Raw genomic sequence first — 13,840 nt, 5'->3', positions numbered from 1 at the left:
GCACTAATTGTATGCCCAGGTTCAGCATCACTGATTTTTCTCCAAAGGAAAATCAGGAAATGGTATTGCCAGCTTTTGAGGTTCTGTTGGAACCTCCAGATATAGAGATGAGCTCAGCAGCCAGAGGAAAGAAAATAGTGCTGTGTGCAATATGGCACCAAGATGTGGTTTTTTTGTTTGTTTGGGTTTTTTTTTTTTTTTCCTCTGAAAACTTCCTGAGTTAGAGCTCCCAGAATTAATTTCCAGAAGCTAAAATGTCAATCATTTGGGGTTTTTTTTAAGGTAACTTATGCTTTTCCTTGAAAAAGACACCTAGTGTCCAGATATGTCAGCTGGCAGCACCCTTGTCATGACAGACCAAGCAGCAGCTCCACATGGGAAGTTAATTGTTCCCAGCACCACCTTCCTCTGGGAGGGAAGAGTTTATCAGGCCAACGGGATTAACAGTCAGGGTTTGGGCCTGCCAGGTTGGCCACGCAGGCTCTTCTTGCTGAGGACAGTCAGGAGGTGCTGAAGAAGGAGCCAGCCAAGATCTTCACTTGATGACAGGAGCCAGCCAAGCCAGGACCTAGAGCAGTGGTGAAGGACTGCCACAGCTGCAATGGGTGAGCAGAGATAAAGGGTGGCTGCACAGTGGGTGCATGGACAGATCTGGGGAGCTGAACTAAATCCAGGGGTGGGAAGTGTAATGAGTACATCTTGTGGAGCTGCCACAGGACTAAAAGGAATCCTTTCTGTTGGAAGTGAAGATCTTGGCTACAAAGTGTTTCTGGTTTGGTTACCTTAGCTGGCGGCGCTAGCTGTTATCCAATCATGGGAGAGGATGAAAATGTTGAGATAGGAAGCAAAAAGGCGCCCCCTTAAAAACAAATCTGAGGATTTCACTATAGTTTCCCAGCCTTGAGGATCTGCAGATAAGTTTGTCAGCAGAAAAACTGAGTATTTGTTTGCTATTCAGCACTAAGCTTTGGTGTTATTAACCACAGTAAATGCAATTAATACAGTCTCGTGGGTTGTTGTATTTTATTAGTTAGTGGTGCTAAAAGGAAGCCTTTGAGCTATTTTGGAGACTCGGGGAAATATTGTGGTTAAACATAGAGAAAGGGATCCTCTCCTTTCTTCTCCCTCATGGGTAAACAATGAATTTGTTCAGAGTTCCTAGTTGGGTTTTCAAATGCAGAGTGATGTGGGTAATCAGCTTGGTTGCCATGGTGCTCCACCTTTGCATCTGATGGTGAGAAATACAAGCTCTAGCAGCACTGCACAAAGCTGCTGTGCCTGGACCATGGAAGTAAAACAAAGCTGAGCATTATCACAAGGTACTGTGCAATGCTCTGGCCAGCAGCCCACTCTGTGGCTGCTTGGGTGACAGGCACATAAAGGAAAAGTGAGCAGTCATTAAGAAAAATAGTCATCCAGATCACATTCAGTGATGATGAAGCTTTTGCACAGTGCTTGCATAGAGCATTATCCAGCATTATTTGCTGTAAAGGAAATTGTCTTGGCACTAAGAGTTGCATGCAACAGTCCAGATCCTCGTGAGAGCCACTGGGAAGATCCTGATTACTTCTTAGTGGCCTTCTCACAGCCATCCTTAAAACTGTACAAAAGGAGTCTACAACTGTTCCCAGTCATAGGCAGATGTCTAGGGTTGTGTAGGACCCCAGACAGCTGAGGGAAACTAGCTTTTCTTACCAAAATGTACCCCATTTTGTGTGGATAAAGTATCTCTCAAATTCCTCTTTCCCCAGGTAAAACAACTTGCCTATTTAAACACTATGCCATTAGCTGGGTGAAATATCATTCATCTCCTAAATCCAGTTCCTGTACCTAGTTGCTTCTGAGTTTCTCAACTTTTCCCAGCTGGTTTCTCACCCAGCCCTGTTCAAGTTCTTCTTTAGAGATAGTTGCCCAACTGTTCTGTGGGAAACAGGACAGGACTGGTTCGTGTCGCTTGTGAAATCTCTGTCAGCAAGAAAGGTTTTTCTAGGACTTACTGTTTAGTAAGGTCTCAGTCACTTCTTGTTCTGGTATAAATGTATGGTTTTCTACTTGGGTGATTCCAAGTGTAACTTTAACTCACCCGGGTCAGTTACACACTGTAACAGCGCTGCAGATGTTAAAGGGCTTTGACGAGACAAAGAATTACACGAAGTTCTTGTCACAAAATAGTTACCGTTTTATTGGGGAGTAAAAGGAGAGTGGACAAAGTCAGGGGGCATTGGCGGCGGTGGCTGAGGGGAGGCGAGGCCGCGAGTGTTCGGGTGCGGAGCCCGGGCGGCCGCGCTCCCTCCCGCTGGCCGGAGCGGCTCAGCCCTCCCAGAAGCCGACGAAGAAGCTGCACAGCGAGTGCCACCGCTCGGCGCAGTAGGTCTGCGCGGGCTCCTCGGTGGGCTCCGGGCCGGGCTCGGGCAGCAGGCGCAGCTGCGCCTCGGGCGGCGCATGGCCCGGGCCGCAGAGGCGGGCGCTGAGCGGCGCTCCCGGGGCGCAGGGGTGCTGCCGCCGCCGCAGCCGGGACAGGATCTGCCGCCAGTACTGGCGGCTGCGGGCGCCGAAGGCCGGGCAGCGCCGCGGCTCCCCGCGGTAGGCGCAGCTCTGCGCCGCCCCGCCGCCCGCCGCCCGGCAGCTCAGCCGCAGCTCGCTGGCCCCCGCCGCCGAGCGCAGCTCCCAGCGGCACCGGTGCTGCTCCGGCGTGGAGAACCGCCCCGCCCGCGCCTCCTCCGCCGCCTCCCGGTCCGCGCCGCCGGCGGCGGCCCCCAGGGCGGCGAGGAGCAGCAGCGCCAGGGGCAGCCTCATCCTCGGCGTGCCTCAGCGACGGGGCGTCCCGGCGCGGGGCCCGCCTTCCCGCCGCATCTTCCGCGCCCTGCGGACACACGGACCGTGGCTGGCGGTGTCCCGGCGGGAGCGCAGCCCCCGGGGTCGCGCCAGACCGAGCCGGGCGTGGAGCGGGCTTATCCCTCCAGGCTTGTAACCCCCGGGGCTTCTAGTTCGTGTCCGTCCATCCTTCAGCTCCGTCCCGGGACCACCCCGGCCGGGAAGCCGTAACTGAACAGCATCACCCGGGGCCCGCACTCGCCGGCTGCGGCATCACAGCTGCCAAGGGCATCAGACCCGTCCTTTCCCCCGCACCCGGTTTTCCCCACGCACCTCGGTGTTTTCCGCCCTGTCCCGAGGCACTCACGATGCGCTGTGCGGTGCGTGGCGCTCCGCGCTCCCCGGCTGCCCGCGGCGGGCCCGGCACGGGGGTTATCAGTGCTCGGGGACTGCCCCCGCCGATGCCCCTCCCCGGCCGCCGCCCGCGGGGGGACAGCGCGGGGACACGCCGGGAGCGCTGTGCCTCGACGGCACCGGCTGGCAGGAAATCGCCGGACACACTCGCGCTTTGCTCGAGGAAGCCGCACGCCGGTACCACAAAGCCAGCCCGCAACCGCGGTCCCCTTCCGAGGTGGCGAGGGAGTCTGGGAGCCGAGCTGGGCTGCGGCAGCTCGCCTGTGCGGGCATCCTCCGGGGGCGTGGGGACAATGGGCGTGCGCCTGGTGCATGGGAGTCAATTTATTTATTTTCCTTTGCAATTGATGGAGTTAAAAGGGATTCTCGTTTCGGAAGTAGAATATCAGTGTGGATTATTGAGGATGATTTTTTTTAAAAATGTGGTAAGAGTCTTCTCCATAGGGTGTGTTTAAAAATGCCAGAAGTTTCAAGAGAGCGTAGACATAACTTTTACGTTACTGCACGTTTGGGGATGGGATATCAGACATCAGTTTCAGAAATTTCGTTCAGAATTAGGATCTCAAAACCCACATATACTTCTGTTTCATGGGTGTTGATGTACTTTGCACATCTGTTCCAAACTCCTTATTGTTCTGACCCTGTCTATCAATGATGACAGGCCCTCAAGTTACCAGCAGCTCCCTGCTACCCTTGCAGTATTGGATGAACAGATCAAGAACAGCCCTGCCCAGAAGGACTTGGGAGTGCTGATGGATGAGGGGCTGGATATGACCCAGCAATGTGCACTGACAGCCCAGAAAGCCAAATGTGTCCTGGGCTGCATCCAAAGCAGTGTGGCCAGCAGGGTGAGGGAGGGGATTCTGCCCCTCTGCTCTGTGAGACCCCAGCTGGAACATTGCATCCAGCTCTGGGGTCCCAGCACAGGACAGGAATGCACCTGTTGGAGTGGGTCTAGAGGAGGGCCATTAAAATAGTCACAGGGCTGGAAGACTTCTGTCACAAAAAGGAGAAAGATGGGGAAGAACTTTTAGCAGGGCCTGTTGTGATAGGACAAGGGATAATTAGTTTAAACTAAAAGAGAGCAGATTTAGATAGATATAAAGAAGCAATTTTTTACAATGAGTGTAGTGAGACACTGGAACAGGTTTCCCTGTGAGGCTGTGGATGCCCCATCCCTGGAAAGATTTGAGGCCAAGCTGGACAGGGCTCTGAGCAATCTGATCTGGTTGAAGATGTCCCAGCTTGTTGAAGGTGCTGAACTAGGAGACCTTGAAAATTCCCTCACAACCCAAACCATTATATGATATGACTCATACTATGATATAAAAAGAGCAGTTGATATTGACTCACTGATCTTTCTGTGCTATAAGTCCTAAAAATGAAAGACTTCTGCAGAGTCTGAGAGACTGAGAGAATGACTGCTGGAGAAGAGGTGGGATTCTCTAATTCAGGGGTGGGGGAGCATTTTTAGGTAGCTCTCCCACTTCCTAGCTGCCTTGCATAGTTAGAGCTCTCCCTGGTTGGTTGTTTGGAGTGGGAGAGAAACAGCAGAGGAGAGAGGACCATGAGAAGAAAATAAACTATCTTGGGCAACAAACCATAGGAGAGGGTTTACAACCAAGAATCTCAAGAGGAAGCTGCCTGGAGTTATATACATGCCCTTGAAGGACAAGGCTGATCTGACTGTTAGCTGTGTGGCTCCTTTTCCAGCATGCCACATTGTGTATTTCACTTTCATGGGTGCTGAGGACTCTCCATGGGCTGTAGGAGGAATCTTGGCCTCTGACTGAGGGCTGTGGGTACCATGAGAGATCATAAAGGACTTCATTGTGACTTTTAAAATCTTCTATGGCTCCACTGAGTACAAGGCACATCATGTGCCTTGGCTTATTAGTTCACCAAACATTGGAGTTGCTTTCAAATTAAGTTCTGACCACCTGTAATGGTTATGTATTATTGTTATGGTCATGTAATGGTTATATATTATTACACTAAGATCTCTGTCCATTTCCATGCAGTGTGAAATGGAGTTGTCTAATATGTTTGATATAATTTTTATAGTAGATTGTCCTAAGTGTATCAGCTCTGAAGGAAAATATTACTGTGTGTTTTAATGAGCACATTGCTATTATATTTTTGGGACAATTTACTTTATGCCTCATACAAGTCATTAAACTTCAGGAGCTAAGGAAAGAAAATAAACCAGAATGAGATTTCTCTAGCCTACTCACACAATAACTAATCTTCCTTAATATTCTTTGTCATGTTCTCCTGCTCCTATATTTACACACACATTTCCCTCCATGATTGTGACTTCTCTTTTGCAGTAAAGCAACTGTTAGTCTTTGATGCTCATTGCTTTTATATGAATTTTCCTGCACAAGCTGCAATTTTCTCTCTTGCATTTGATGGGGATACAGTGGGGGGAAGATCTTTCTTACATTACTAAGATCTCTGTATCCTTTTGTTCTCAGTTTAAATCTAGGTAGTCTGTGTTACTGTTGTAGCTGGGTTTTGACCACACTTTCCCTACTGTCCCCCTATGTTAGAATAACCTTTATAGCCCTAGAAGTAGCTGGTTATGGAGTTATCTTCGAAAACCTGATTAGTGTGCACTGTGGCAGAGATACTTTCCTTGCCTCTGCAGAGAGCCTGAAACAAATCCCTGGGGAGTTAATGGGTCTGTCCATCTGAACAAATGAAATAAAGAGTGTGCTTTACCATGTGAGTTCTACAATGAGGACTTGCAGATGTACCATGTTGGATGTAACCTGGACTTCAGTCCAGATTCTAAACCAAATTCAAAGCTAACGTGAACACTCACAGGACCAGCCTTAAGCATGAGACTCAGTTCAGTGGAGACAGTGCAAGATACTGGTCTGAAACACCTGCACAAAGCCAAGATGATGGATGCTGATGGAGTAATGTCTGCAGGAAAGCATGAAAGGCTACAGGAACCACAAGCTGAATGTGAGACAACAGTGTCATACAATAGCAAAAAAGGCAAACATATAAAGATATCAGCCATAAGACACAGGAAGTAAGACATGGGCTAAAGCCAGGCTTTGAATGGGGCATTGTATCCAGTTTAACCATTACTCTTGAACAAAAGATAAAGATCAACTGAACTGAGTCTGTAAAAGAGTGATGAGAGTATCACAGACCTAGAAAACTTGATTTATGATGAGGTGATTTAAACAAGGGGCTTGTTAACATAACAAAGAAAGGAACTGAGAAGGCAAATGGTAAAAATTGAATCACTGATTAAAGCTATCTCCTTAGGCACCTTTTTCTTTTAGAAGTTCAGATCATAGCCTTAATCACACTTTTCATTGGTGAATGAATAAATTATCGTGTTAGGTTTTAACTCTGAACTGAAGAACCTATATTCTGTTTAGAGGCCACTTTGCAGACTTTGAAGACAATGCACAGGAAACTGTTAGGGCTTTGACTTCAGGGTTTTGATCTTTAAAAATTCAGTTTAATTAATCATTTGTATTTTATAAAAACACTAGTCACTATGAAGAATAATATCCATATCTCTTATTCTAGCCTCTAGGATTGCAGCAACAACTGCAAATGATTGCAAAATAGTTTTCTTTTATGAGTGGAATGAAGTCACAGTTTCCAGCCTTGCCATTATAAATTCCTTTTCAGAGAAGTGGGTAGGTAAACAATGTTTATGATTCATAAACTGAAATGTTTTAAATACACAAGACCATAGCTGTGTTTAACCTTCTTGTTTGAGCTATCAATCTTCCAATTTCTTGGTACTGGCTCAAGAGAATATAATTTTTAATGTGGCTACAGGGAGATAGACTGACCTTCTCAATTACCTTTAGATCCTATTTAAGCACCTCTCTACAGTCAGACTGATGCTTTTGTCCAGGTTTTTGACATGTTTGTGTGTTGCTTCTTTCATTCCTTGACAATCAAGTACCCCAACCTTTCATTCAAGAGGTAGTTTTTTGCAAAATGATAGAAAAGTTAAAGGAACTGCATAGTATTGATCATGAGATTTATAAATAAATTTCTAATGATGCAGAATTGGTTTGAAATTATCCCTATGCCCATCCTTCAGTCAACAGATCATGCTGCTGCTGATTGTTCTTTTGAAAGCAAGGACATTACACTTCTTCAGAATCATCCCAGAATACATTTTCTTCTCAATTCATCTGCTTTAACAGAAAATGTTCCACATATATTTCCACCATCTTTTTCATCTTGCATTCCCTGCAGGCTTTTCCATGAGCTTGTCTGAGTCATTGCCTTGTTTTGCACCCAGGTCAGGAAATCTTAGAGAACTGAGTTTTTGGAGTGGTTCCTTTGCTCCACGGGAGCTGCTATGTTCCTTGCACCATGTATATATTCCTTTCTTTAGTTGACTTGTATATTCTCAACTCAGATTGTTGTGTTTCTGATTAGAGATGCACAACTACATGTTATTTTTTTTTTTTTAAGTATGTTATTTTCCATATTTAAGAGGCCACCTCTTAAGTGTTCTCTTCTGTAATCTGCTTTCCACTGTGAGGATGCTTCTTTATCAGCCATATAAAGGTTGCCATGCTTATTCTTCACCTTCATAAACAAACTTGGAAAGCTTTTCCATTTCTGATTCTCAGATGTTCATCAAAGAGCCATTGTTGTGTCCACTAGCAGAGAACCCACATGACCACTATTTCCTACCTTCATTCTTCACTGTGCAATGAACGGACTGACCTCAGTGTTGACAATGCCCCTTGTTGAGCTGGGTATGGGAGCTGCAAGAGCACCCCTACAACTCCAGGCTTTTCTATCAGCTGATCAAAACTCCAAGTCTTGTGAAAGGCTGAACTTGAGCTTTGCCTTTTCCATTCTTTAAGCTTGTTCAAAATAACAGAAGGAATTTATTTCAGCTAGTACTACACAGAGGACTCCATTAGAATATCAAAAAGATAATTTCCTTTCATAGAACTTATGACTGGTCATCCTATGGTGAGGTTGAAGAAGTGGGAGATACATTACTCTTTGTTGTAGCAACATGCATACAGACCTACATTCAATTGAAAACCCATGCAAGTATTGCAGAAGGAAAATGAACTCCCTTTTGAATTGCCCTTGTCCCCTTATTTTAGGCACAGACAGAAGGACTGGAGGAACCCATTTAATCTGAACATTTCTAGAAATGTAGTGTTAAAATTAGCTCAACAAATGCATCTTGACATGATTTCTTGGCTGCAGTGTGGTGGAGGTGACCAACATGCCGGGAAAGGCTTATTTCATAATTTAAGTGTTAAGAGTAGCTAAAGAGCAGGAGGGTGTGGGGAGCTAAAGTGATGCAGATTATCTATTAAAATGTTACCAGGGAACACTTGTATCAGATGGTGTGAGAGCATCTTGTTATTGCAGCAGCAGCAGGCACAGCACAAGGAGAGCAGACGGCTGGGGATGGAAAACCTGGACTAGGCATGAGCTGAGCCCCCCATCCAGCACATAGGGCAGGAAATGTTGTACAGACCACCGAGATAACTCACAGGGCTGGGATTGCTTCTTTCTTGTCTTCTTTTCATGAAATGCAAGGAAACTTCACATTCTGAAAATGTAAATTGTGAGGGTGTCATTAAGAAAATGTAATTGTAGAGCTTTTTAATGAGGAAATAGATCATAATTTTTGACAATCTTCTGTAAACAGAAGATTGAGTTATTTTAAATGTCTTATGAATTGAGTAAAAAGACTGTATGTTGGAACACAAGTTTTAAAAAAGCTTTCTAAAAGAAAAGGTCTGAACTACCAGATTCCAGTTAAAAGTCCAGAAAAACTAAATGGCAAATTTATAAAACTTATAACAATAAACCATCCTGGTATATTTAATTTAATTTTGTAAAAGATAATAGAAATAGTCACTTTTTTGTAATTGATAGAAATGCAACATGCATAGTGCTTTCTGTGTATCTCCATGGTAAAATACCTCTTCTGAAACTGGAGGAGTTCAGACATTTAACTTGCCCAGAAAGTCAGATTATTTGCACTTAATAATCTTTTGCCAGCTGCTGAAGGTTGGAGATTGGTTTTTCCATGGTGTGAGGTGTAATATGTAGACTATTACAGCAAAAAGTAAATGCCAAAAGAGATAATTGTGAAAGATGTCATGTACCTAAAAGGTGGATATTTTTCCTAAGAGAACCCCATTTTTTATGGATTATGTTTATTTTTACATTGTGGTTTTATCTGCAATTCCAAAATAGTGGGGAGAATGCTGGTGTATTAGATACAAGCAAATAACGAAGTTGGCCCTGTCCTACAAATTATTGTGATTTTTATGGGGCAGAAATACACAGGCTATGCAAGCCTTTATATACTCTGCCAGCATACGATTGGTGGCTCTTGTATTACAAAATTCAAGTGAGTTTGATATTGTGTTTCTTAAGTACAACTATACTCTGCATAAATACCAAATAAATAAAGAAACCATACACAATAACAAAGAAACATCACAGAAAAAAACCAAAAAAACCCCCCAAAAAAAGAACTAAGAATGTAAGAAAGTAAAAATTACTTAGGGCAGTTGGCTATCATATTCCTGCTCCTTTGCATTTGCCTTGTCCCTACACAGCCTGCTGAGTTTCCACATCCAACATGGTCAGGTTTGTGTCTTTTCTCCTGTCAGGCAGTTAAAGTTGCTTTCTCATTTCTGCATCCTGATCTCTCTGGGCCTAAAAGGCTCAATTAGAAATGGAAAATAATTTTTCTATACCTTGACTGAATCAAAGAGCATAATGATGAGACCTTTAGAATTACTGGATCAGGCAGTAACAGAATCATAGCAAATACCACAGTGTCCTGCAGGGAAGGAGCTGCTTGTAGTGCTTGGAAGATGGAGGTAGCAGGCACAATAGAGCAGTGGGATTGCAGACTGAAATTTAGGGAAAATCCATTTTGTGGTACAAAATTGCATGCATGATGTTAGATGCTCAGCCTAAGGGCTGCCAAAATCACAATGACTCCTTCTGCCCAGCACATCCAGTTCTCCCCAGTTAACCCCTCTGGGTGCTGAAGTTCCTGTATTTTCCATGGTAACCTGTATCACTAGAATGATGTTATAGAGCCTTTGTTCCTGGAGCAATATGCCATGCAGGGCTTCTCTCCTTTCTTAGCACACGTGATATCCTTGCCAAGAGTGATGGGTCCTCTGCCTCTAAAACCCTATCCTGTAAGTCAGCATGTAAGGCTGAAAACTGCCTGTTTCATTGGAAACACTCTTATAGCTGAGGCTCAGAGACAGCAATGAGCATTTCTTGAAAGGAAATGATGATTTTTCTAAGTAATGCAGAAACATTAGTGTCAATAATCAATGGCATCAAATTACGTGAAAATTTTACCCTGTACTACTATTCTACATCCAAGAGTTTTGGGGTTTTTTTTACTGGATATAGATTTCCTTCATCTTATGTCAGTGTGTTTCCCAGGAATGACTCTCATGATTGGACTGCAGGGGAGCAGGAATGTTGTAGCAACAGTTAAAAACAGAATATATATTTGGAAGTGTATGACTTGAGGCATTGTTTGAGCTCAGCTTGTGCCACCCCAAAATTACATGTTTCAGCTTTATAAAGTAAGGCATACTGAACAACAGTTGAAGCTCAACAAAGGATTTATAATTCAAATTTTGTGCCTGTCTAACTTGCCTGTCACTGAGAGTTAGGCTTAAATTCACAAAAGGAGTCATTCAGAAGCAAAATAAAATGCTGCTTCTATTAAAAAAAATGTAGTGCATATTCAGATAAGCAACTGTTGTGCATTATCTGGAACCAAAAGTGATGGTAATAGTGAGTGCAGTGACCTGTGCTGCAAATAAAATCAGTTTGAATTGTCAGATATCAGCTCAGCACAAAAGGCATTCTGTTGTATCTCTATTCCCCTGTCCCTGGACTCGCCCCATCTGTGCTGAGGTGATGCCTCTAAGGATCATCATAGTAATTTTCTAACACGCTTCAAGGAAATGGCTTCCACTACAAACATCTTTCAGACTACTTTGTACTTCTTCTGTAGCATATCTGTCAGCAATACAGTGAAAATTTAAAATTCACTTCTTGAAAATTTAAATTTCACTTCTTGAAAGAAGGGCTGAGTCCCCAAAGGCCTGATGTTCCCAGTAACAGCTGCTCTGTGTGTTACCTGTGGTGGTAAGAGGTGTTTGGAGCTTTCAAACCCTTGAAGAGCTTAAAAACTGTAGGCTGGTAGCACACCAAGGAAGTATCAGTCTGGTAAAACTGTAATTCATAGCTTGGATGCATTGGTACTACAGGATAAACATTCTTAAAATGAAAATTAGGGCTACTAATCACCATTATCGGTTAATTTGTTGTCACAATGTGGTTTGGCAGTACTAATATTCTGCTATAATCCAAAACATAAGAGGCAATGTCTAATTTCCAGTTTCATCTCTTGAAACTCAGCTCTTCTATGTATTTCTCTCCTTTTGTTAGCAAATGTGCACCAAGAACATTTGTCATGATGTTGTCTCTGATGGTTATATTACTGACTTAGGCATTAGTAAATATTCTCTACTCTGTTTTATTTTATGCATTCATTTATTTAAAATCTAACTGGTTCACCTTTGTTACCAACAGTAAAAAATTACAACTAGTTTGTTTACCCATTGGATCTTGTTCCTCCCTTTCTCTTACTATCCTGCATCACTGGCTTTTTTCCCCATCAGCTAATCAGTCTAGCCAGTTTTTCCTCTCACCCTGAAGAGGCATCTTCACTTGATTCAGGGAATTGTTCTAGACATGTTTGACTCTTTGGCCTAGATTTCCCCTGACTGTAATAGAAGCTCAGACAACTTGCTCACATTTCATGCAAAAGTCATCATTAGATGTGAGCCCATGAAGTAGTGTATAGAGACTCCATTCAGCCAGTTCAGATTTAAATATGAAAAGAGTAAAATAAAGTGATGTGTTCTCACTGAGAGTGGGAGCAAAGATGAATTTAATTAGTTAAAAATCTATTAAAATGTTGAACTGCAGAAAGCTCTATGAAAATTTTCTTTAAAGAAAAAAGGGAACCCAGCAGCAGTTTCCACAAATTTTACAAATGTCTTCTCAGTACCTAAAGTAAACTAAAACTGTCTCAAGATGAAATTTTGTACTATGCACACATGAAAAATCGTGGGTACCAGTCCAAACTTCATTTACTGCTGTCAGTAGTTCCACTGATTGGCAGTTTTCCTATCATGTAGCTACCTAACTTAAGAAAAATGTGAAATTCATTCATAAGCCCTGGGTTTTCTAAGATGTCTTGAATGGTTAGACACAAGTAGGGACTGGGAAGGAATAACAAGGCCAAATCAGGACTACAGTAAGTTTATTCAAGCCAAATATGCTAGGGAAAAAAAAAAAAAAAAGTCAGGCCTTTAACATCTTTGTGCCTTTCTTTGATGTAAATGAAAACTGGTTCTTAAGAGAACTAGAAATCTGAGGAATAGCCTATGCCCAGGGGGTGCATTCTACTGTGTGCCTCTTTACAGTGGGAAGAGCAAGAGGTTTCAGCAAAGTGAGTCAAACAATTCCAATGAGATGAAGTTATGTGGTGGGAGTCTGTAACCATGGTGATGAAACTGCTCAGGTACATCAGAGTCCAGGGGGACTGGACTAATAGTGGTTAATACCCAGAAAGCCACTTCAGTCTCCCAAGTTAAGGGGGGAAAACAGTTTATGAAGAATAAAGACTTGTTCACAAAATGATTTTTACTGATATTCAAGTGATTGAAATATGCTCAATATGGTGTGCGTAGGTGCCTCATCTGAAATCCAGCACAAGAGGCATGACTTTGGCAAAAGCAAAGCAGCAACAGATGCTTCTGACAACTGAGTTGTGTAAAGGTTTCTCTTTCTGCAACCTAAGTCAGCTGTTCCTCACAGAAAATTTAACTGATATGTTAAGGCATCTGATGCTAATCAGAGGGAAAAGAAAAAAATGGAGGTGTGATACATATAATGGAGGTATGATCTTGTTTTCCTTACATTGATATTTCCACTGGATTCTTCATTTGCAAAAGTTGCACATAACCATAAACTCCACTACTTGAGCTTTTGTATCACCACAAGAATTTTGTATTTATCTCAATTATCTAATAAAGAAACAAGACCTGCAGGTGGTTGAGAACTTTGTAGACTGACAGAAGGCAAGACAGTGGGAATTATTTGAACAGGAGAGGCATTTGGTATACATTGTAAACCCCACCACTTGTACTTTGCTGCACTGAACTGTGTTTTGATTCAGACATTTAGACACTGGCTAATAAGTGTATTTTGATGAGGTATCTGTGAGGTTGCACTGTTTTGACACCAGGGCTATTTAGAAGCTCTTTTTAGGTCACTGTGATGTTAATGGTATTGAAAATGTGGTACTACTGGGCATGGAAATGAACTGCTTTTAGTCAGTGAAATACCTCACACAGACTGTGGTGAATCCATAAGTAGATATGTGGTGATCTGAGTTATAAAAAGTACGTTTGAGCAATAGCCATAGATCTCCCTAAAAAAATACCTTTACTGTTTGTGATTTATTTTGCCCTGCCAAACCCAGAAAGTTGTGACCCAGAAATAAATAACAACGCCCTGCCAA

General features: G+C 43.3%; 1 protein-coding gene across 1 annotated transcript; it reads right to left on the bottom strand.

Annotated features, from left to right (window-relative positions):
• Positions 1-2,166: 2,166 nt before the first annotated feature.
• FGFBP3 (fibroblast growth factor binding protein 3) lies at positions 2,167-3,245 on the bottom strand. The gene is made up of 2 exons (XM_053984063.1): positions 3,148-3,245; positions 2,167-2,863 (listed from the first exon to the last, which is right to left on the bottom strand). The coding sequence occupies exon 2, from the start codon at positions 2,794-2,796 to the stop codon at positions 2,311-2,313; it is 486 nt and encodes a 161-aa protein (XP_053840038.1). The 5' UTR covers positions 2,797-2,863; positions 3,148-3,245; the 3' UTR covers positions 2,167-2,310.
• Positions 3,246-13,840: the final 10,595 nt, after the last annotated feature.

Source organism: Vidua macroura, chromosome 8, assembly GCF_024509145.1.
Source record: "Vidua macroura isolate BioBank_ID:100142 chromosome 8, ASM2450914v1, whole genome shotgun sequence".
In the NCBI taxonomy this organism is placed as follows: domain Eukaryota; kingdom Metazoa; phylum Chordata; class Aves; order Passeriformes; family Viduidae; genus Vidua; species Vidua macroura.
This window is presented reverse-complemented; position numbering and strand designations above follow the sequence as displayed.